Source organism: Myotis myotis, unplaced genomic scaffold (assembly GCF_014108235.1).
Source record: "Myotis myotis isolate mMyoMyo1 unplaced genomic scaffold, mMyoMyo1.p scaffold_m19_p_13, whole genome shotgun sequence".
NCBI lineage: Eukaryota > Metazoa > Chordata > Mammalia > Chiroptera > Vespertilionidae > Myotis > Myotis myotis.
Window position 1 is genome coordinate 28,433,826 of NW_023416317.1, and position 25,245 is coordinate 28,459,070.

Consider the following 25,245-nt stretch of genomic DNA (forward strand, 5'->3'; position numbering starts at 1 on the left):
ATGATATTCATAATGTTTCTTGTATACATATTTTATATGTTTGTTATATACAGCTTACATATACTTTGTTTTTATCATTAGTTGTTTCCAGTTTTAATGCCATAATGATAAACTATTTTGCTTTATGGTTGGCCAAGACTGTCTTATGGAATTTTACATAACATGATGGAAAGACCCTCAGTTATTAGACCAAGTTAACTTTTAAACACAGTCGTTTTGATTGAGTTGGCCATTGTTGATTGACCTTGTGCTTCTTCTTCTTTTTTTTTTTTTTTTTTTAAATATATTTTATTGATTTTTTACAGAGAGGAAGGGAGAGAGATAGAGAGTCAGAAACATCGATGAGAGAGAAACATGGATCAGCTGCCCCCCGCACATCTCCCACTGGGGATGTGCCCGCAACCCAGGCACATGCCCTTGACCGGAATCGAACCTGGGACCCTTCAGTCCGCAGGCTGACGCTCTATCCACTGAGCCAAACCGGTTTCGGCTTCTTCTTTTTTTAAAAATATATTTTATTGATTTTCCACAGAGAGGAAGGGAGAGGCATAGAGAGTTAGAAACATCGATGAGAGAGAAGCATTGATCAGCTGCTTGCCACACACCCCCTAATGGGGATGTGCCCGCAGCCAAGGTACATGCCCTTGACCAGAATTGAACCTGGGACCCTTTAGTCTATAGGTCGACGCTCTTTCCACTGAGCCAAACGTCAGAGCTACTTTGTACTTCTTGCATAAACTGTTTTTATTTGCATAAGTTTTAATAGCCAGTGCCCTCATTATAAAAACAAGTCATTAATTTAGACTTAGACAACAAATACTGTGTCTGTATTTTTATTTATTACACAAAGAAATCCATTTTAACTTACTATTAATGGAAAGAGAATATACTGAGAAGATGTCATATAAGAATGATGACAAGAAGCAGGTAATAAGATTGAATATTAGAAACCCAGGTTACTTGTACATAAATTTTCCTCTTATACTATGGAGTTGGCCAAATGGAGTGGTTCAGATTAGTTGTGTTTTAAATTCTATTACTTATTGAGTTGCAGAGTTCTGTGTAGTTTAAGTTTCATACTTACCTTTCTATCCACAATCATCTATGTCCCTTTACTTTTTGCTGATTGATAATATTCCATTTAAGAAAAGGGTTAAAGAAAGTTTAAAAAATGATGCTTTAAGTAACAAGTGATAAAAGTAAGTTTTTTATGCTGTTGTATCTGTTTTTCATAAACCAAGTACTGTTTTTACTTTAGCTGGTTGATGTGTGTAAGGGGTTTTGGGGAGTGTTCTAAGTGGTTGCTGATTAATATGATCAAATTGTATCAAAGTACTTTATATTATTTTTAACCATGAATTAATTTTGGTGGTGGGGAAACTTATTTTTCAGGTTGAAGCACTCAATAAATTAAAAACTTTAAATAGTTTAATCAAACTGAATGCAGTGAAGCTAAACAGAGCCAAAGGCAAAGAGGCCATGCACACTTGTTTAAAACAGAATGCTTACCGGGAAGCCCTCTCTGACCTGCAGTCCCCTCTGAACCCATGCATCATCCTCTCAGAACTCTAGTAAGTGACAGTCTGTGCTGTGTCCAGTGGATTTTACATGAAAACAGCAAAAAAGAAAGGATTTCTAAGTGACTGCCTTGGAGGAGGAAAAGGGCCACCTATTAGCACCAATAAGTGGAATATAATTAAAGAAGGAAAATCTTAAACGTCCTCAAAGGTTATTCTTGTGTTCAATAGGATGTATGTCCTAGCTAAATCTGTGGGGTTAGTGAAAGTTATTACACGTTAGCTTCCTTTCACGTGTATATAATTAAATTTGTTTTCTATTACTGGTTTCTAAGAGTTGAAAATCCTATGTAAGTAAAAATGTTGGTACCCATCATTTGATAATTAACTTATTTTAAAATTATTTACTAATCAGCTTTCCTATTTCAAAATGAGACAGATAAATTTTTAAAATTATTTCTCACTTTTTCATTCTCTACAGAAGTAATAACGGAGAAGTAATAATATGTATTCAGTATATCAGTATTCAAAATTGACCCCTTTTTAAGAAATTAAGAATGAACTCTTAATAATTTTAATTTAATAATATTATTGACTGTACATAACAACATAAAGAAGAATAAGGAAAAGAAAGGAGGAATTTTAGATGTAGGTAGTAAGAAGGGTAAACCTGAGTTTTTAGTCCAGCCCATCCGGCATCACTATATGCCAAAGGCTGTCATCCAGGTTGCTTTTCTGCCAAGAGGAAATGTTCTAGTTCTGACTTCAGACTGGAACAGATGAGGGGTTCTCCCTCAGCTAGTATATCTCAGCAAAATTATAATCTTGTCCTGTCTTTAAATTGAAATGGGCTAATTTTCCCCTTGTTTGATTTCAGTGTTGAAAAGTGTAAATACATGGATTCTAAAATGAAGCCTTTGTGGCTGGTATACAACAACAAGGTATTTGGTGAGGATCCAGTCGTAGTGATGTTTAAAAATGGTGATGGTATGTACTGAAGTTTTTATAGTGCCAAATTTCCTAGTATTTCTTCTTTTGTCGTTGGTTTCTTTATCTGAAATGTGTAAATGTGTAACAACAAATGGCAGCCAAAAGAGTTAGCTGTCAGTGGTCGTGAGGTTGAATTCAGCATGTCCTAAATCCTACCCACCCACCCCCCTTTTTGGAAATTGATTTCTACAGCTTACTTACATACATTGTTCTAATATACCTTCCCCTTTTCCCCTACAAAATACAAAGACTATTCCTTTGGTAAAAAGCTTGTGAAATACAACAGAATATTTCCAATAATATATTCATACATCTTATTTCAGTGATAACAATTTTGATATTGCTGCCATAGTTTTGTTTTTAAAATACCTTACTGAGTCCTGGCAGGTATGGCTTAGTTGGCTGGGCGTCGTTCTGTGCGCCAGTTCGATTCTTGATCAGGGCACATGTCTGGGTTGAGGGCTCGATCCCCAGTAAGAGGTATGCAGGAGGCAGCCAACCAATGTTTTACTCTCACATCGATGTTTCTCTCTTTCTCCATCTCCCTTCTTCTCTCTCTAAAAGTCAGTCTTTAAAAAAATCTTTAAAAAACACAACAAAAACCTTACTGGCCCATACTTTATAAAGGGAATGTCTCTGAAGTAATCACACCAAGTGCTACTACTTATTAGTTGTGTGACTGCAGACAAGTCATGCAAAATTCATTGAGCTTCAGATTCTTCATGTACACGAGGATGATAGCATGTGTATGTTGGGTTAACAGGAATTAAGTGAGATAATAAGTAAATGTGCTTAGCATAATATGTGCTTACAACTATTTTTAAAAGAAGTTGTGTTTTGCCAGACATTTATCATCACTTGACCATATGAATGTCATTATATAGAAGTCACTACTTTCACAGCCTCTGCTACCTGAAACTTACCCCTGGACATCATAAATAAAATCAGCTATTACTGTTTTGTGAACGCATCATGCAGTTTATTACTTAAACAATTCTTGAGAACTTCCTGTGCATCCCTAAAATTAAAAAAGGAGGGGAAAAATTAGCGTGAATTCTGTGGATGCTTTAATATAACATTACTGTGTTAAAGCTGTATTATAATTAGTATAGTAGCTTACACATGGTAAACTAAAGTATTTTTACACTCCATTTTTGAAGTAGTGTTCTGGGACATGCTGACCAACAAACCTCTTAATGAATAGGGCCAACATTAAAACTTGGGGGGAAAATTATCAGAACATTTGCTAATAGTTTTAGTTAATTCTGGCTGCATCAGCTAATCTTAAATTAATGTTAGCAGTCATAAAATGGAAAACATTTGTAATGCAGGTTTTTTTCTCTTAGATTTACGACAGGATATGTTGACACTGCAAATGCTGCGCTTGATGGATTTACTCTGGAAAGAAGCCGGTCTGGATCTTCGGTGAGATTTCTAGTGAATTGTTGTTACTATTTTTTTAAATATTAGTTACAAGTTGTTTTTTTAAATATATTTTTATTGATTTCAGAGAGGAAGGGAGAGGGAGAGATAGAAACATCAATGATGAGTCAACCCATCAGCTGCCTCCTGCACAGCCCTCACTGGGGATTGACCCTGCAACCTCAGCATGTGCCCTGACCAGGAATCGAACCTGGGACCCTGCAGTCCGCAGGCCTATGTTCTACCCACTGAGCCAAACCAGCCAGGGCACCAGTGAATTATTTTTGACTCATGTTATATTCCTTCCACAGCAGAATTTTTAAAATTTGTTGATTCCTTCCCTCCTGTTTTTATTAATTTTTTATAATAATATTTATGTACCTTTTTATAGTTTGCAGTGTACTCTCAAATATATTATCTTATTTAAACCTCATCAGGTGTAGAACTAGACATGTGATGGTGAATTCAGAAAGAAGGAATCAGTTTGCTCTCAGGGAGGAATCACTGGGGGTTATGGAGTGACAAGGCCAATGAAAGGATTGCCCTTCTTTTTAGCCTAGTAACTCTTTTCTCTGCCCTCCTGAGAGCCAAGACTTTTGGTGAACTTTTAGGGCTTTAGGGCTTTTAACTTTCCACCATTATTAAAGGTAGACAGCAAGCAGGAAACGCTATGGCAACAGAAAAAAGGAAACATACTGGATTCTAAAAGTTTAATTATTATCAAATATTCTGAGGTAAAGAGCAGATGATAATTGCAAATGAAATGTTGATGTATTAATATAAAAATATAAGATTTGAATGTCAAGCAAGAAAATTAAAAGTCAGACCTCACACTAGGCATTATATTCATAATGAATAAGATGGGGCAGTAGTCGGCAAACTGTGGCTCGCGAGCCACATGTGGCTCTTTGGCCCCTTGAGTGTGCCTCTTCCTAAGCCTTAGGAGTACCCTAATTAAGTTAATAACAATGTACCTACGTATATAGTTTAAGTTTAAAAAATTTGGCTCTCAAAAGAAATTTCAGTCGTTGTACTGTTGATATTTGGCTCTGTTGACTAATGAGTTTGCTGACCACTGAGATGGGGGATAATAATTCTAAATATTTAAAGAGCTCATAAAAATAAGTATAGTGGAAAAAGATATGAAAAGACTATTTACACAAGATATAAAATAAGTAAACTAATAATTACGTGAACACTGTCAGTTCCAATGTAAAAGTACAGATTACAGGAATAATTGGATAGCATTGATTTCCTAGCAAAGGTTTTGTTAAATGATAGTCTAGTCTAGGAGACTATTGGAGCAACAAAAATGCAAGTATTTTTATATACCACTGTAAATTAATAAAATCCTCTGTGTAGCAAGTTTATTTAGACCCTGTATCTAATATTTCCACATTTGCTAAAATTAGAAATGTGGAAAAAGATTTATGCACAAAGATATTTACTCTTGCTTTATATACAAATTAAAAAATTGGACTATCCTTTTGAATATTTGCTCAATAGTAGGATAACAGTTTAAAAAATTATTAGCTTTTCAACTATGACCAGATACCTCAAGGTATTTAAAAAATACTGTTTATAGAGAATTGCTAACAATTTGGAGAAAGTGATTACCTTCAAATATCAAATGAAGTATTTGATGCAAAAGTATTTTTATGAAGTTGCTAGAGGCCCGATGCATGATATTTGTGCACGGGGGGGGGGGGGCGAGGGGGATCCCTCAGCCTGGCCTGCGCCCTCTCGCAGTCCGAAAACCCCAGGGATCAGGCCTAAGCCAGCAGGTGGACATCTGTCTTGCAGTCCGGGACCCTTCGCTCCTTACTGCCTGCCTACTTGCTGCTCCGTACTGCTCGACTCAGTGCTCCTTAGTGCTGCTGCGGAGGTGGGAGAGGCGTTCACCAGCCTTGAGTCCAGCTTCTAACTGAGCGGCTCTTCCCCTGTGGGAGCACACTGACAACCAGGGGGCAGCTCCTGTGTTGAGTGTCTGCCCCCTGGTGGTCAGTGCACATCATAGCGACCAGTTGTTCTGGTCGTTCCACCATAACAGTCGCTTAGGCTTTTATTATATAGACTAGGGGCCCGGTGCACGAAATTCATGCACTGGGTGTGTGTGTGGGGGGAGTGTCCCTCAGCCCAGCCTGCCCCCTCTCACATACTGGGAGCCCTCAGGCGTTGACCCCCATCACCCTCCAATCGCAGGATCGGCCCGTTGCCCAGGCCTGACGCCTCTGACAGAGGCGTCAGGCCTGGGCAGGGGACCCTCATTTCCCCCCATCACTGGTTCTGCCCCCAGCCCAGGCCTGATGCCTCTGGCCCAGGCGTCAGGCCTGGGCAGGGGACCCCCAGACCCCTCCGATTGCTGGCTCTGCCCCTTGCCCAGGCCTGATGCCTCGGCCAGAGGCGTAGACCCCCATCACCCTCCGATCGCCTGATCGGCCCCTTGCCCAGGCCTGACGCCTCCGCCAGAGGTGTCAGGCTTGGACAGGGGACCCCCATCTCCCCCCGATCACTGGCTCTGACCCCCGCCCAGGCCTGAGACCTCTGGCCCAGGAATCATGCCTGGGCAGGGGACCCCCATCTCCCTCTGATCGCTTGCTCCACCCCCCGCCCAAGCCTGACGCCTCTGACCCAGGCTTCAGGCCTGGGCAAGGGGACCATCATATCCCCCCAATCCCCGGCTCCGCCCCCCCAGCTGGCTGAGGCGTCCAGCTCGGGCAGCGGGGACCCGCAGCTGCAGCGGCCCCGCGATCGTGGGCTCCGCTTTAGGCCCAGGCAAGGGACCCCTAGCTCTTGGGACTGCCAGCTTCGACCTTGCCCAGCTCCCATCACTGGCTCCACCCCTACTTCCTGCTATCACTGGCCAGGGCGGCAAAGGCGCCTGATTCTCCGATCATGGCTGGGGGGCAGGGCAAAGGTGGCCCCAGGGCTGCCTTTGCCCTGCCCCCAGCTCTTAGCTCCCCCCTGGGTTTCCGATCACTGTCAGTGGCAGGGGGCTTCTTCCTGCTTTCCCTTTCGCCTCCCTGCATTGTGCCTACATATGCAAATTAACCGCCATCTTGTTGGCAGTTAACTGCCAATCTTAGTTGGCAGTTAATTTGCATAGAGCCCTGATTAGCCAATGAAAACGGTAGCGCCGTACGCCAATTACCATTTTTCTCTTTTATTAGTGTAGATTAGTGTAGATTTCAGCCATATTAAAAATTCACTGAACAATGACACACTGATGTTGACAGAAACTAATGTCAATAGTCATTTCAGATGGTAGGATTGAAGATGATCCTCCCCTCCCCCCTCTTTGTGTATCTATTTCTCTAGTTTTCTACAGTGGTAATTCTTTTACTCAAGGAGAAAAAAACATTAAGCATGTTTCATGATATAGCATAGGTCCATACAGTTTTTAAACTTTTTTTTTGTTTTGTTCTCAGTTTTTAAACTTTTAAAATGCTAATTGATAATATTTAACTTTATCATTTACCTAATTCTCTCTGTATTTTTTTTTTTCTCTCTCTGTATTTTTTTAATTGTGGACTGTTTCAAACATGAAAGTGTAGAAGAAAATTTATAGCAATTTTTATGTTCTAATGTTCACATTTAATAAGCATATATTTAGCAATTAAATAACAGATGTTAGCATGTTTCCATGTGTTGGCCAACTTTTTAATGTGCTGTTGGTCATGTGTTCTTTGGAGAAATATCTATTCAGGTCTTTTGCTCCTTTTTGAATTGGGTTATTTGTCTTTTAATATTTGAGTTATAAGAATATTTTATATATTTTTAGATACTAGAACCCCCTATTACATAAATTATTTGCAAATATTTTCTTTTCTTTTTTTCTTCTTTTTTTTTAAAATATATTTTATTGATTTTTTACAGAGAGGAAGGGAGAGAGAGATAGAGAGTTAGAAACATCGATGGGAGAGAAACATCGATCAGCTGCCTCCTACACATCTCCTATTGGGGATGTGCCCGCAACTGAGGTACATGCCCTTGACCAGAATCGAACCTGGGACCTTTCAGTCCGCAGGCCGACGCTCTATCCACTGAGCCAAACCGGTTTTGACGCAAATATTTTCTTTTATTATACTGGTTGTCTGTTCACTTTCTTGATAGTGTCCTTTGAAACAAAATTTTTACTTTTGATAAAGTCCAATTTATCTGTTACTACTCCTTTGGTTACTTCTGTTTTTGGTGTTTGGTCTAAGAAACCATTGTCAAATCTAGTGTCATGAAGATATACACCTATGTTTTCTTTTCAAAGTTTTATAGTTTTAACCCTTGTAATGGAGGTCATTAGTTCATTTTTAATATTTTTATATGGTATGTGGCAGGAGTCCAATTTTATTCTTTTAAATTCGATATCCAGTTATCTTAGCACCATTTGTTGGAAAGATGTTCTTTCTTCATCGAACATCAGTTGACTAAACTTGAGAATTTTTTCTGTACTCTAAATTTTTGTTGTTAATCCTTGCCCGAGGATATTTTTCCATTTGTTTTTAGAAAGAGTAGAAGAGAGGGACAGAGAGAAACATTTTCTTCATTCTTTGACCTATCTTCAAATTTGTCTACGTGTTGCCTCCTGCACAAGTGTCAGAGCCTGCAATCAAGGTCCGTGCCCTTGACTGGAATTGAACCCGGGACCCTTTGGTCCACAGGCTGATGATACTCTATCCACTGAGCCAAACCAGTTAGGACTGTACTCTAAATTTTATTTCATTGACCTACATGTCTGTCTTTGTCATAGGCTTTATTACTGTGGCTTTTTAGTAAGTTTTAAAATTGGAAAATTTGAGTCCAGCTTGTGTTCTTCCTGTTTTTATTTATCTGGAAATTTCTTAATTTCTCAATTGTGTTTGAAGAGTAATTTTAATGGACATTGAATTCTTGATTGAGTCTTTCAGCACTTTGAATGTCATGTCACCTTCTGGCCTTTAAGGTTTCTAAGGAGAAATCAGTTGTTAATTGTATTGAGAATCCCTGTCATTGATAAGTCACACCTTTTTTAAAATATATATATATATTTCTTTATTGATTTCAGAGAGGAAGGAAGAGGGAGAAAGATAGAAACATCAATGATGAGAGAGAATCATTGATTGGCTGCCTCCTGCACGCCCCCGACTGGGGATCGAGCACGCAATCCGGGCATGTGCCCTTGGCTGGAATCAAACCTGGGGCCCTTCAGTCCGTAGGCCAACGCTCTATCCACTGAGCAAAACTGGCGAGGGCGATAAGTCACACCTTTATTGCTGCTTTCAAGATTCTGTTTTTTAATTTTTCCCCCCATATATTTTTTATTTATTTCAGAGAAGAAGGGAGAGTGAGAGAGATAGAAACATCAATGATGAAAGAAAAGCATTGATCAGCTGCCTCCTGCACGCTCCATACTGGGGATCGAGCCCGCAACCCAGGCATATGTCCTGACTGGGAATCAAATCATGAACTCCTGGTCCATAGGTGGACTCTCATCCACTAAGCCCTGCCGGCTGGGCTCTATTTTTTAATCTTGACAGTTTGACTGTAATGTGTCTAATCCTACTTGGTGTTTATCTCACTTTGAAATTGTTGAGCTTCTGAGATGTGTAGGTTGTTGTTTTATATCAAATTTCAGAAGTTTTCAGCTCTTCTTTTTTCAATTTTTGGGTGTTTCTTTTTTCTTCTCCTTATAAGATTGCCATTATGTACTTGTTGGTATACTGGATGGTACTCTACAGTTCCCTGAAGCTCATTTTTTTTCTTCACTCTTTTTCTTCATTCTTTGACCTATCTTCAAATTTGTCTACTCTTTCTTATGGCTGTTCATATCTGTTGTGTTCCTCTAGGGAATTTTATATTTAGTTATTGTACTTTTCAATTTTAGAATTTCCATTTGGTTCATTTTTAATAATTCCTGCCTGTTGACAGTCTCTTCTTGGCGATTCATCATTCTTATATTTTTCTTTAGTTCTTTAGAAATGGTTTCTTTTAGTTCTTTGAACATACTTAAAATAGGTGTTATAAAAATTTTCTTTGCCGAGGCCGGTTTGGCTCAGTTGATGGAGCGTCGGCCTGTGGACTGAGGGGTCCCGGGTTTGATTCCGGTCGGGGGCATGTACCTGGGTTGCGGGCATATCCCCAGTGGGAGATGTGCAGGAGGCAGCTGATCGATGTTTCTCTCTCATCGATGTTTCTGACTCTCTATCTCTCTCCCTTCCTCTCTGTAAAAAATCAATAAAATATATTTTAAAAAAAATAATTTTGTTTAATATGTTCAACATTGGGGTTTGTATGTCTCAGTACTTTTAAAAATATATATATTTCTATTGATTTCAGAGGGAGAGAGAGATAGAAACATCAATGATGAGAAAGAGTCATTGATCAGCTACCTCTTGCATGCCCCCTACTGGGGATCGAGCCTGCAACTGGGTATGTGCCCTTGACCGGAATTGAACCCAGGACCCTTCAGGCCATAGGCTGATACTCTATCCACTGAGCAAAACCAGCTAGGGTGTGTTATTCCTTTTTAACAGGAGAGAAAATTAAGGCTTAAAGGATATTAAATAATTTGTCAAAACTTACCAAAATATTAATTAGCAGAGCCACATTCAAATCCAGCTCTGTTAGACTCTAAACTTGATGTCTTTCTATTATTTTACCAGTCTAAACTAGAAAACAATTATGGTAAGATATATCTAGTACCTCCCCCCTTCTTTAAAAATATGTTTATATTGATTTTTTTAGAGAGAGAAACATCATTGATTGGCTGCCTTCTGCATGCCCCCTACTGGGGATCAAGCCTGCAACCTTGGCATGTGCCCTGAATGGGAATCGAACCAGTGACCTCTTGGTTCGTGGGTCAGTGCTCAACTGCTGAGCCGTACCGGTTAGGCTATCCAGTAATCCTTTATTTATCCAAGTGTTTGGGTACCCAAAAAATGTGTATTTTTCCCATTGATTTTCTCTCTCTCTCTCCCTCTCTCTCTTTCTCTCTTTCTCTCTCTCTCTCTCTCTCTCAGAAAGTTTCCTAGTCTTAAATCTTTCCAGGGTAAACTTTTGCTGTGCTGTTGAGGTAGAAAGAACAACTCATAGGTACTGTTGTTTTCATGAGACTTGTAGATGTGATTGGAATAAGGAAGAGAGATTATAGTTCATCTGAAAAAGACCTTTTTAACACCATAGATTATAGTGTGTCTTTTTTTTTAATTAGGAGGAATTTCTAATATAGCTGTGTAAAAATAGGATTAGTAATTTTGAGTAGGAAACAAGTTTTTTGGTCAACCACTCACTCATAAGAAATACTGCATAGATAAGAGGCATGGTGATTGTGAGAAACTCTGCCTGAGCAATATAAACCCAGAGGGATCTGGGCTGTCTTTTTTTAAAAAAAATTAAGTTTTATTAGCACACAGCCACAACCCATTTATTTGCAGATAGTCCAAGGCCACTTTTATGCTATTAATAGCAGAACTGAGTAGCAACCTAATAGTCTGCAGCATCTAAAATATTGTCTCATTCCAGCAAAAGTTTAGAGACCCTTCCAAAAACAGTTAACCCCAATAAAAATGTTTTTATTTGACTTATACCATAAAAAATGGGGGAAACTTTTCAGGCTTAGGCTAATAACTCGTTGATTCTTTTCAAATTCAACGTTTAAACTACAGTGGTCTTCTTTTGCTAAGAACAGATTCAGGCCATATGCTGAGTCTTATCTACCTCTCTCTATATATAAAAGCCTAAGCAACCAGCCGACCATTCGACCTGCCAGCTGGTAGCTACGACATGCACTGACCACCAGGGGGCAGATGCTCAACGCAGGAGTGGAAACCACAGGCATGGAAACATGGAACAGACTGATGAATCTCAGAGGGGAGGGGGAAGGACAGGAAGAGATTAACCAAAGATCTTATATGCATACTAGAGGCCCGGTGCACATGGGGTCCCTTGGCCTGGCCTGCACCCTCTCACAATCCGGGACCCCTTGGGGGATGTTGGAGAGCCGGTTTTGGCCCGATCCCCGCAGGCAAGGCCGAGGGACCCCACTGATGGACAAATCTGTGCACCAGGCCTCTAGTTTAGTTATAAAAGGCTGAGCTAAAGATTTTGCCCTTAGTTCCATCAGCCGAATTGAAAGCCCCAACCAAGTTCTTTTCTTTAGTTTTGATTTTACATTCTGATCAAATGTGAAGTATGTTTAGCATTATCTGAAGTTCAGTTGACCTCAGGCAAAGGGAGGCAGCCCCATGTGGGGCAGTGCTAGAAATAAACCTGTTGTCTCCCTGATGGGAAGCAATGTGTGTCTAACAAGAAAAAGGAACTTGTCTGTCTAGTGAGATCTTTGCTGACTTTTGGTAGGTACTCTGACCCCATGTTTAAAAAAAATATGCAGGACTTTAATTCTTTTGAGTTCATTTTCAAACTAGTACCTTTTCCTCACTAAACATTTTTTACTGTTTCTATAAATATACATGCTCCAGTGTTTCTGTTGTGTTTGTTTTTCTTTTGGCCAGCTGTTCAGGTTAAACTGGGTCACGTAGCACATACTCTTAGGTTTAATCTAAAATCTAATGTAACTTCTATACAGCACTATTTTGATCAGAATATTTTAGTTCTTGTAACAGTGCCATTTTAGCTTGAACCAAAGTGCATATTTCTCATTTTCATTTTCCCCTGATGTCTTAAAGTACTCTTTTGGCATATTTAATTTCAAATCAGAACATTTGTAAGCCATCAATATGTTAGAACACCCTGACCTCCTTTGCTCAACAAATAATAGTTAGCCTTTTCTGTCAAGTCCAATATGTTTTCTACATTTAAATCTATCAGGCCTTTGTTAAAGTTGACAGTCCTCCCTCTTTACCCCCTCAACACACACATACACACCCATAAATACATGTGACATTAAATTTTGGACAGTTGTCTTCATTGTGACTTATATCTGAGTTGCACTAATGGGGTTTATTTCCCTATTAAGAGAGCGGTGCTTTAATGACACTGGTATCAGTGGTCTCAGAATGAAGGGAGAAGATGGAATTAATGAAATCATTAGATAAAGGTGTTAAGCTTTCCTTCTTTGGAGGCCATGGCTAAAGTACCATTGAGACTTGGGTCAATGTGTCAGAGTCAAGGCCAGAGAAAACTTTCTACATACCCATTCAGTGTAGGGTTAAGGAATTGCCTCCCCACTGTAGAATTTATTTCACTATTAAATTCTTCCTTTAGTGGGAAGGTAGCAAATTACTCCTCGGGTCAGAGAGTCAGAAAGGAAGGTAAACATTGCTAATTGTTGTCATGGTCTTTATAAGAAATGTAGAAGAAGTTGAATGCAAAGGAGGCCCATGTAAGGTGGTCAGGATTTGTCCCCAGCTTGACTCTGTCAAACTGTCTTTCAGACAAGAATGTTTTTTCCTTCCTATTGTGAGTGTTCCATCCTCAAGACACTGAATGCTTTCATCATTGCCTGCTTTTGAAGGGGAAGTTGTTGGATTTTTGCCCAGTTTGACTGCAAGTAGGATGGGAGGAGATGCAGGAAAGTGAGCCAGAGTGCACTTGAATCGGCAGTGTTTACTTCACATGTGTTGTGTCATGATAAGGATAAGGAAATTGGTAAAAAAAAAAAACAAAAAACTTTGATGCACCATAAATGCCTTTCTTATTGAGGGGCAAATTCTTAAAAGGAGAAATAAATTAATAATGCAAATGTAAAGCAGTCTATTGGTATATCAGACTGCCAGCATGTACTTTGACAACTCTGCTCTCAACCTTATTTTGCTAGTACTAGGAAAGTGCTTCAAGAGACATAAACTTGCTCAGCAGGTATGGCTCAGCGTTTGGGCATAGGCCCAGAAACCAAGAGGTCATCAGTTCGAATCCCAGTCAGGGCACATGCCCAGGTTGCAGGCTCGATCCCCAGGAGTGGGGGGTGCAGGAGGCAGCTGATCAGTGATTCTCTCTCCTCATTGATGTTTCTGTCTCTCCATCCCTCTCCCCTTCTCTCTCCCTTAAATCAATAAAAGCATATTTAAAAATAAAACAAAAAACTGGCCATTCTTTCAGGTATTTTTTTAATTTTAAAAAAATATATACTTTTTAAAATATATATATATTTTTATTGATTTTTCAGTGAGTTTAGGAGAGTGACAGAAGTCTTTACATGGCCTATAGAACCCTGCATGGTCTTTCCAACACTGATTGTTTCTTACCCTCACCTTGCTTTTGTGCTCCCCTTGCACTCTCCTCCAACCATGCTGACCTTCCCCCTCACAGAGACCTTACCTAACTCTTGGCATGTTCTTGTGGCATTTCTCATTCATACAAAGATCATATGTAGTATATTGTGCATTTGTGATTTGTGTCAATGAGAGGCAAATATTTTTCTCATTTCTGCATCACCATCAGTTAACACAATGCTTGGCACATAGCTGCACCCAAATACTTATTGAATCAACGAATTCCATCCATTCCATTTTCTGTAGTTATCAGACTTTTATGTGAACTTTTCAAGGTATCTCATTTCATTTTGGAATTGCTGTAACGATAATATAATTTTTAGAAAACTGGAGAAAATGTTCACAACCAGAATTAGAAAAAGATATAAAGAATAATATAAATCACTAAGGAAAATATGTAAAATTGTAATGAATAGGCAAAGATGTGAATAGCTAATTTACAAAAACAATTCTTCTTAAAATGGCTAAAAGAGAGCTGAGAAATTTCATTTTCACTAGGGATCATAGAAATGCAAATCAAAGCAAAATGCTTCTTATCAATTTGGTGAAAATTATTTTGCACAAAAAGGAGCCTTACAGGCTTCTTTCTTATATATATTCAGTGACATTGGAAACTATATAAGGTTAAAAAGATAGTTTTGGAGCCTCATAGACATAGTGTTAAGCATTGGATCTTTTACTTAGTTAAATGTATGACTTTTTGCACATTTATTTCTCGTGTGTAATATTGGTAACTTACATTATAGGAATTTTGTTATTAAATGTTTATTCATTAAAAATATTTGTTGAGTGCCTCCTTCGTGCCAGGCACATTCTCAGGCACTGAGGATTCTGCAGTGAACACAGCATCCCTGCCAGTGGAACTTACACCCTGTGGGTGGAGACAGACAATAAACTAATAAATAAAATGTACAGGATACTGGATAGTATTGAGGTCTATAGAGGAAAATAAAACAGGGAAGAGAGAGCAAGTATTGTACCACAGATAGTGTTGCTATTTTAATTAGGATGATCCAGGAATTTCTCACTGACATGGTAACATTTCAGCAAAGGTTTCCAAAAGGCAAGGGAGTACGTCATGTAAATATCTTGGGAAAGAATGATCCAGGCAGAAAAAAATAACACTTCTAAAGGAATGAGGGAGTATTGTGCCTCATGTATTTGAGGAACAGAAAGGAAGCCAGTGTAGTCTGAACAAAGTGAGCCAGGGGAGGATACTAGGAAAGGTAAAGGGGGAGTAGATCAAAGGCCTTGTGAGTTTGACAACTGTATTGGCTTTCACTGTAAGGTGGGAAGCCATTGCACACATTTCGATCAGGAGAGGGACATAATATAAGTATATTTTAAGTGGATTATATTGCTGTTGCATCTAAAACATACTATGATGTGGAAGCAGGGAGACTAATTAGGAAACTGTTGAATAATTAAGGGTTGAGGGTGACTTGAACTATGGTGGTAGCAGAAGGAACAGTGGAGGCAATATACATATTCACGATAGGTAAATGTTGGGCATGAGAGAAAGCGTAAAAGATGACCTTAAGGTTGTGGGCTTGAATCTGGACACATGGAATTGCCATTAACTAAGCCAATATGAAGACTTATCTTGCTATGATTACCTTTAAGGTGCTCCACTAAGGGTTGTTTCCTTCCTCAAAATTTAGAGTAAAAAATGAAAGACTTCTATCTGATGTACTTCTGTCCACCTATGTGAATTAAGAGAATATTTCACCAGAATAACTAGATAACAGATTTTATATTTAGCTGGCATATTGGAATACTAGTAAATTACTCCATCTGTTGGCCAAGAGATTTACTTCCTAACAGAACTCATATTTTTCCACAAGTGATAACAATACACTAATGGCAAGGGTATCAATTAGTAGCAAAATGTTTTTAAAAATAAAAGAAAAAACTTACTCTGTTAATATTTCATTTAATAGATAATATACACATGTGGCTCTTTATTCCCATTTTCTTTTTCCTTTCAGGATGTTGCCTTATGGCTGTTTAGCGACAGGAGATCGCTCTGGCCTCATTGAAATTGTAAGCACCTCTGAAACGATTGCTGACATTCAGCTGAACAGTAGCAATGTGGCTGCCGCAGCAGCCTTCAATAAAGATGCCCTTCTGAACTGGCTTAAAGAATACAACTCTGGGTTAGTTTATCTTGTTTATTATTTTCCTGAACAGACAGCCAAATAACTGTTCTCCCCATTAGAATCATCAGTGTACTAGAGGAAATAGTAATGCATTTATTGCTTACAAATAGGACTTCCTAAAGTCTTACCGATGATTAGTGTGGAATTCTACTTTATCTAAATCTTAAATTTCAACGTTTAAGTATTTTAAAAAGAACTTACAAGTTTTTGTTTATATTTATCAGCTTCTATAATTATGTAAATGTGTGAGCTTAAATGAGTTCTCAGTGGATTTTTGTAATAGAAGTAAATGAGTTTGTAGACTGATCTCACCACACTAAAAAATAAAATGCTTGTATCTGTGTTTTTTATGGTTATTGTATTGGAAAGCCCTAATATATAGGAGATTAAGGAATTACACAGTGAGAGGAAAACACTTTGCAAGTATTTTTAGCTGAAGACCTCGAAATCAGGCTTAACACGTTTCATACCGCTCAGGAGTTTTCTCGTATTTCGCGCACCATCTGTTAAGGACCGCTCACGAGTGTTCGCGTTTTTCACGCCCATGGAAAAAGGAGCGAATCTAGATACTTATGTAAATTTTGTTTGGTCCCTCTTCATAGAGGAAAATGTTTTACGCAGTACCATACGTTAAAAAAGTACTAGGAACTTTAATTGTTTAATTGTTTTTGTAAATAAAAATGTTATAATTATTGAAAAACAACACCTAAAGTGCATTATGATCTGTAGTTATGATGATTTAAATAACGTGCAGTTTGCCCAAAAATGTGCGGTCCCTGGCGTATGTCTTAGAGATTTCTATGCGGTACGCAATGTGTTAAGTTTGATTGACAAAAATCCAAGCTCTTGTATATATCAGTTTACAAATTTTGATCTTGTCTCTAATGGGTTTGTATTCTAATTTAGGTCAGGGACATGAATGATTGGAACTGCAATACTTAACTCTTAAATATGGAATTCTAGTGTTAGGTCACAACTGACCAAAATGTTCCAAAGCCCCAGCATTATCCAGAAAAGCTACTGGTCTCCTCTCATTTCTATGCATATGAACCTGCCCCCGTCTTCACTGACACATGACCCCAGGACACGGTCATTTGAATGCCTGAAGGTCTAGTCTTACGGCTTTAAGTCAGCCTGTTCATGTTCACTCCTCTCTGTCCTGCTTCTGTGATGCCCGTCCTAACTCTCTTGTTCTGATCATATGGTTTTGGCAGCTCTGTGTTGCAGTTCTCACAATTAAAGAGGAAACAGGTGTGGGATTGGTCTTATCTCACTCATTTGGAGACCAAAAACGTTTGTTGCTTGTATTTGTTCTTTTGTTCAGGGATGACTTGGACCGAGCCATTGAGGAGTTTACCCTGTCCTGTGCTGGCTACTGTGTAGCTTCTTATGTCCTTGGAATTGGCGACAGACATAGTGACAACATCATGGTAAAGAAAAATGGCCAGGTGAGCTGCTCCCAGAGCCTGCCAAGGGCCTCAGGGATGCTTACTTGTGTACAGCACAGTCTCTTGTGAAACTCAGGCAGATTCTGGAGTGATTCTCGGAGTCATGTGTTTGTCTTTGATTTCCTATCCTTTGTTTCACAAACCATCTGCTTCATGTATCCATTGGTTTGTTTGCTTAGGGTTAGTGATGAGAATTTATTTAATTTTTTTAAATTATTGTGGTTATTTAAAAGTGACCTATTCTTTTAAATAGAGTAGAAGGAAGAGATGATGTACAAAATGTATTAACTTTAAATAAGATAACCAGTGCTTAAAAAGAAAAAAGTTGAGATTAAATTTGCTTGACCCAGTTTCTCATTTAGAATATCAATCTAGTCATACATAGAAGTAGGGAGAAGTGGAGTATGAGTAATATCACTCTGGGGTAACCAGGGAACTAGACCAGGTTATTTATGAAGAAGCTGTTAGTTTTCAAGTGCAGTTTTTTTTTTCAGTGTGACTTACGTGTTTTTGTTAATTCCTTTAATTAAGCAACATAGATGAGATATTTGGGTTAATTTTTTCAGTTTAGCCCCCTTAGAATTCCCTGCCAGGAGAAGCACATTGACAATGTGTAGGTTCCTGTTTGAACTCTGGCTCTAGGTGGGACCCAGAGTTTTAGACCTCCTGAGAGATTTAGGTAGTTCAGCTTGGGCTTTGACAGTTGGACTTTGTATTCACACTTAAAAGGATTCCTTAGGACTTCTAGTTAATCAGATTAAACACATGAATTTTTCTTTATTCTTTCGACACTTCTAATATGATAGTAAGGAATAAGAAATATGTAAATCCAAGACATAAAAGGTAATATAAAAAGAGGCCCCCATTGGTGAAAGACGTCAGCAGATTTGGGAATGATAGAAAGCATGAGGAAAAAGTGGCAATGACTTAGCGTAGCTGAGGAAAATTGAAACCTGTGTACTTTTAGAGGAGTCTGTCAGTCTGAGAAAAGCTTGGGGATCAGATGCACAAGGCACTACAGAAGGTGTGGATGGGGGAAGAGGATAAAACACGAATGATTGGCAGTTTTTATGTGGAGCAATTAGGTGTGTATATCCCCACTCTCAACAAGACTCTAGATCAGCAGTTCTCAACTTGTTGGTTGTGACCCCTTTGGGGGTCGACCGACCCTTTCACAGGGGTCGCTTAAGACCATTAGAAAACATATATAATTACATATTGTTTTTGTGATTAGTCACTATGCTTTAATTATGTTCAATTTGTAACAATGAAATTGGGGGTCACCACAACATGAGGAACTGTATTAAAGGGTTGTGGCATTAGGAAGGTTGAGAACCACTGCTCTAGATGCTTCTTCTCAAGAGACTCTGATTGGTTCCAGTGAAAAGTCCTACAGATCCTGCAATTGAGGTCTCCCCCAATCACTTTGCAAGTAAGCCCACCAATTAGTCCTACCACGTACTTAGAATTTTCATTCAACTTTTTAGCAACTCATTGTTCAATATGAGTGGTCGGCCAAGCATTAGCAGAAATTTGAGGGAAGCCTCCACATAAAAAATAGACCAAAACAAACAAGGGGTGGAAAAAAAACAACAGGAAAACAGAATAACTATAGTAAAAAAAATGATGATTAAAATATCAAAACAAAAGGAGCATTGCACCTATGAAGTAATAATAGGATTCTGCGGGTTTTTTGTTAAACAGAAAATAGAATTCTTAGAAATTAAAAAGAGGGACAAATAAAAAGTTAAAATAGAATTAGTGTAAACTGAAGATTAGATAATATTTATTGAACTCTTAACATGTAGAAAGCACAGTTCTAAGTTCTTTAGTTTACTTCTTCAACCCTCAGGAAAACCTTATAGAATTAGTGGTAGGGTAATCACCACTTACCAGTGAGAAAATTGAGGCAACAGACATACCATTTAAATCCTGATCATTTGGCTCAGATTCTGTTTTTTAGCTACTGTGCTCTCGGTTGCTCCTTATTATACCGAAGGAACTAAAATATCTGATAAATAGAAGAAAGAAGATCCAGTAATGATAGTGAATCAATCCAGGGAGGTCCACCATCACCCTAATAGGAGTTTCAGAAAGAAGAAAAACCAAGCAAATAATATAAAACATTCCCTAAAGCTGATGTTTATAAATATCCAGTCAACAGAGTACAAAAGTTCCCTTACATTGGATGAAAAGGCCCTCATTAAGGCCCTTCGCTATGACATTTCAGTGCACCAGGCATAAAGAGACAGTATTAAAACCTTCCCAGAGATGCAGCAGGCCACATACTTGCAGTCAGAAAGACGCTTCTCAGTAGCAATATTGGACACTATAAGAGAGTAGAAGTTAGCCTTCATAATTTTTAGGGAAAACGAGCTCTAACCTAGCATTCTAATCAGCCTATGAGTCAAGTATAAAGGTGGAATAAAGACATTTTCAATCATACAAGGTCTCAAAAGCTGTATCTCCTCTGCATCTTTCCTAAGGAGGCTATCTGAATAAGGACATCCACCAAAACAAGGGTATAAACCAGTAGTTCTCAATTGGGGTGCTTTAGCTCTCAGGAGACATTTGTCAATATCTGAAGACATTTCTGGTTGCTATAACTTGGGGAGGTGATATTCTATTGGCATCTAGTGGGGAAAGGCCATGAATGCTTCTAAACATCTTGTAGTGTACAGGACAGAACCTCTCACGGGATTATTGGGCCCAGAATGTCAGTAGTACCAATATTAAAAAATTCTGGTCTAAACCAAACAAGAATGTGAAGTGGGACAGGAGTTGAAGGGAGAGCCCAGGATGATGGTTGTGCAGCAGCCCTAGAGAATAACCAGCCCAGAAAGGAGCTGTTAGATTACCTGACCATGTGGGAAAGTGTTTTGAAAATGATTTTTAGATTTTTAAGAAGATTTTGGGAAGAATTAATGGTAGGGTCATAGAACGCTAAGTTAAAAAAAAAAAAGTTGTGTCAAGGAAAAAGATGAGCAAAAATAGAAATGTAGTCCTAGTATTCCAGTACCCACATGGCTTAGCTTTGAAATGCATTTAAGTAGTTGAACAGTGTAAACATTGAATATTAATTTGAACAGAAGTTATGATATAATGTTCCAAATTGTGTAGCATTACATCAGTATAAGAGGACTAAATCTTTACCTTCCATAATAAGAATAGTAATCCAAAATTAGGAAGTAAAAAATAAGTATAAGCATACTATTTAGAAAAATGGAGGCAGATATCAGGAAAAAATGGGTGAAAGTGGGGAGATGTTACCACTAAGTAGTAGCACTCAAGATGGTGAGGGAGCTACTGGGGCAAGAATATACTCTCTTTGTTATGTTTCTACATATAGAACTATAGAAATAGTTCTGTATGTAGAACTATTTGGTTTTTTAAAAATCAGACATGTTTTTTATTTTGGATATATTTTTGCCTTTTAAAGATTTGCCTTCCTCACGGGGTATATGCATTTTACTGTCAGTCATTATTGAATATAAAAGACCTATAAATGTTAGACATGCTCTCTTCCCAAGAAGGCTGTGGAAAGAGAGGGCTCAGCTGAGGGTGGGTGTAGTGCATGTGGATATAGGACTGCTGAGATCTTGCCTTTCTACTTAGAACCACAAGAAAAACAAGGGAAATGAAACCCCATTTGTTTTCCAGCTCTTCCACATTGACTTTGGACATATTCTTGGAAATTTCAAGTCTAAATTTGGCATTAAAAGGGAGCGAGTGCCTTTTATTCTTACCTATGATTTCATTCATGTGATTCAACAAGGAAAAACAGGAAACACAGAAAAGTTTGGCCGGTGAGTATTGACCTCATGTTAAGGTAAACACACCTAACGTTTTCTCCTCTGACCAGCTGGACTTGCATTGCTTTGCTGAGCAGTATTTAGGTCTGGGAAATACTCAGTCTGCTAATAGGAGGTTTGGGGGGGGGTTTGCCTTTTAGATCCAGGTTGTAGTTCAGATATACTCAGAGATGAGAAGCAATGCTACAAATCTGAAATAAGTTACTGTGTTTTATTCTAATAGTATACCACCTTTTCCTGTCTTAGAAAATGCTCTGAAACTGTTAAGACATTTGAGAGTGAGATGCTGAGGACAGGCACTTGGCTGTCATTCAATGTGGAATATAGTAAGGGAGCCAGGATTCAGGGGTAGACTTTGTAATCTCTGATCTATTCCTCACTCCTTGTATGTTTCCCAGCACATAACTTGTCTTCCTGTCTTTGTTTCTTCATTTTAAAATGGATACAAAAATAATTAAATTTCAGGGCTATTTTGATGATTAGAGGTATGTTATATGATGTGACCAACTCATATTATAGACTTACCAAATAATTGCTATTATCATTTATCATTTCTAGTTCTGCCTGGGTTTCTGCAGAATATACCTCTGGGCCCATTTTTTTCTTTGGGAAAATTAAGTTTGGATGGTTCTCTTGAATGACCATCTTGAGGAGCAAGAAAGATGGCAAGATGACAGGGAGGCCCAATGCAAAAGCATTGACATTGATTTTGGGGACATTAAAGAAATTAATCTCTGGAATCAGGCCACAAATCTAGAAGTATGTTCAGAAACCCTCATGGATTATAATTATCACTTTGTTTTATAACCTTTTTTTTTTTTTTTTTTGCCTCATAGAATTTAAAAGCCTAAATTAAGTTTTTGTTGCCTTTTATCATAGAATTTCTGTTCGGTTTTGGTTTTGAAAAAGATATGTGTGGCCTGGCCAGCGTGGCTCAGGAACCAAGACGTTGCCAGTTCGAATTCCCAGTCAGGGCTCATGCCCGGGTTGTGGGCTCGATTCCCAGTGTGGTGTGTGCAGGAGGCAGCCAATCAATGATTCTTTCTCATCATTGATGTTTCTATTTCTCTATCCCTCCCCTTCCTCTCGGAAATCAATTTTTAAAAATTTTTAAAAAGGAAGGAGATGTGTGTGATTTTAGAGAGCTTGATTTATTTTATGTAAATTTTAGTCCCGGCACAGTTTTCAAAGAAGCAAAACCATCAATTCAGTAGAAAATGTTCAGCTCTTGTGGAAAGCCTAGCTACGGCTCTGTTGTTTCCTGTACTAAATTTGCTATCTCCCCCTCTAACATCATGCTCTTGTGATTTGCTGCATCAACCAAAGGTTCCGCCAGTGTTGTGAGGATGCCTATCTGATTTTACGACGGCACGGGAATCTCTTCATCACTCTCTTTGCACTGATGCTGACTGCAGGGCTTCCTGAGCTCACATCAGTCAAGGATATACAGTATCTTAAGGTATAAACCCCTTTCTGTGTATATCGGAGTTCAAGTATACCTGCCTATTTCATTCAAATGTTCAAAGGGAATGGAACAAAGTCATGTTCAGTGAGATAGTTCTTACCAGGAGTGGTAGTGACAAACACTTGAGTAGCTGTCTTGCAGTAATCATAAATTCATTTCATCTTCAAAAACCCTTTGGCAGAGGTCATATTATCACCCTACCTTGGTGTTCGTGCTCCCTGCTGCAAACGGCATTTAAATAAAAACAGTAGGTCCAGAGGCATGGATGCATGGGCCAGACTGATAGATTTCAGAGGGGAGGGCAGTGGGAGGGATGGGAAGAGATTAACCAAAGAACATATATGCATATATGCATAGCCCACAGACACAGACCAGTAGTGAGGTGAAGGCCTGGGGTGGGTGGGGGCTGGGTGGAGGTGAGAAAGGGGGGGCATGGGGGCATCTGTAATACTGTCAACAATAAATATAAAAATAAAAATATGAGGCGCCAACTTCATGTTGGCTGGGGTGGCATGGCCAGGTAAGCTCCCTGCAGACATTTGCATGTCACTTTGGAGCTTGTATAAAATCTGATTCTGATTTTTTTTTTTTACCCCCTTCAATTTTTAGGACTCACTTGCCTTAGGGAAGAGTGAAGAAGAAGCACTCAAGCAATTTAAGCAAAAATTTGATGAGGCACTCAGGGAAAGCTGGACTACTAAGGTGAACTGGATGGCCCACACGGTTCGGAAAGACTGCAGATCTTAATGATCAGCCTTTTGTTTCATTTTCATTTTGCACTTGCACTAAATTGAACATGACCCTGCCAGAGATTTTATAAAGGGAATGAAATTCTGAATCTCAGTTAAATTAAGAACAATGCATCAACAGAACCTAATCTGAACAATCCCCAATGATCACCCTCTGCTTTTTGTATGCTTCCAAGATTCATCACAAAAACTGTCAACATTATGGATAATCATTTCCTGCTGACTTTGCACGCCAAGGAATGCTACTAGAGATTGTTTTTTGTCTTTTTAAATTTTATTTTCATTATTTGGTACTTTTTCCAAAAGGTGTAAATACTTCTTTTATGAATTGTGACCAAGTGTTATCACTCAGCCAACTTATTCACACCTGGGGATTGGTGGCTGTTCTTAATTTCCAAATGAGGCTTAAAAAAACGGTATCTTTCTTCCTTTTTAAATTGTGTAAACTACAAATTATAATATAATATGAAATTATGATTATTTTTCAAAAGAAATCTTTTAAACCTGTGGGAACATTAATTCTTTTGTTGATATTTATCTATCATGATAGCATCATCCTGGCCAGACTTGCTGAAAATCTACTGGTGAGGCAAATATATTTGCTGCCTATATATTTATAAAATTTCTAGAGAGAGTTCTGTATAAAAAGATGTTTCTTTGTTTTCCTTCAGCCTCTGTTTTACAGAAAGCGGAACATTTCCCTAAGTTACTTTTTAGTTAATTATGTGATCCAGTTCTTCCAGCTGCTTCTGTACTGAGGCACACATTAATACAGATTTTACTGTATCTGTGAAAGAGTTCACTTCATAGCGCATAATACTTGAGCAAATGTATCCAAGACAGAAAGCAAATGAAAAGGACACTCTTATGAAATAAACGTCAGACCTAAAATTCAGTATTTTAGTAAAATGCCAGCTGTTCTTACTGTATTTATTAAAACTTATAAAGATGTGATTTTTTTAAGGATATTAGTTGAAAATGAAATGGTTTCATGCCACATGGAATTCTTTAATTTATTTGTTGAGGTACCATATGTTTAGGGTGCTAGACGGCAAATAATGTTGTTAATATGTGCAATAGGAACTACTGGTTTGAATGTGTAAATGGATGCTCTTTCTGAGTTCTGGCAACATTCAGCAAAACTACTGCTTTTTCTCCAAAGACTATTGGGACCTCCAATCCTCAATGACATGGGAAAGAAAACTGAGTATTTGCCCTGTGACTGAGTTTTCTATAGGAATTTCATTAAAGATTGTTTAATTTTGTTGTCTTCCTTCATGTTTTCTGTCAAATAAATGTGTGAGCTGGTTTCGGCTGCTCTTGGGGTGTGTGGGCCTCCTCTTTATGGGCAGACAGGCCTTTGGACCTTGGCACTGGGGCTCTGAAGAAACAGTCAAGTCAAGACAAACCAACCTCAGGAATTGTAAGGCACAAGGTCTCTTCCCTGACTTCCCTCCTTGCTTCCCTATCCCATTAGAACT

The 25,245-nt window shown here is 38.5% G+C and overlaps 1 protein-coding gene across 8 annotated transcripts in view; it reads left to right on the forward strand.

The window, feature by feature from the left end:
* Positions 1-25,037, forward strand: part of PIK3CB (phosphatidylinositol-4,5-bisphosphate 3-kinase catalytic subunit beta) — a 144,783-nt gene extending 119,746 nt beyond the window's left edge. For 4 of the 8 annotated variants that reach the window (XM_036332412.1, XM_036332410.1, XM_036332408.1 and 1 more), the window contains 8 exons: positions 1,393-1,571; positions 2,395-2,504; positions 3,854-3,932; positions 16,120-16,287; positions 17,615-17,738; positions 21,399-21,544; positions 22,877-23,009; positions 23,625-23,762. In XM_036332412.1, coding sequence (XP_036188305.1) covers positions 1,393-1,571; positions 2,395-2,504; positions 3,854-3,932; positions 16,120-16,287; positions 17,615-17,738; positions 21,399-21,544; positions 22,877-23,009; positions 23,625-23,762 — 1,077 coding nt within the window. Of the gene's footprint in view, positions 1-1,392; positions 1,572-2,394; positions 2,505-3,853; positions 3,933-16,119; positions 16,288-17,614; positions 17,739-21,398; positions 21,545-22,876; positions 23,010-23,624 lie in introns of all 8 variants that reach the window. The other 4 variants (XM_036332409.1, XM_036332415.1, XM_036332414.1 and 1 more) reach the window with 2 other exon arrangements.
* Positions 25,038-25,245: the final 208 nt, after the last annotated feature.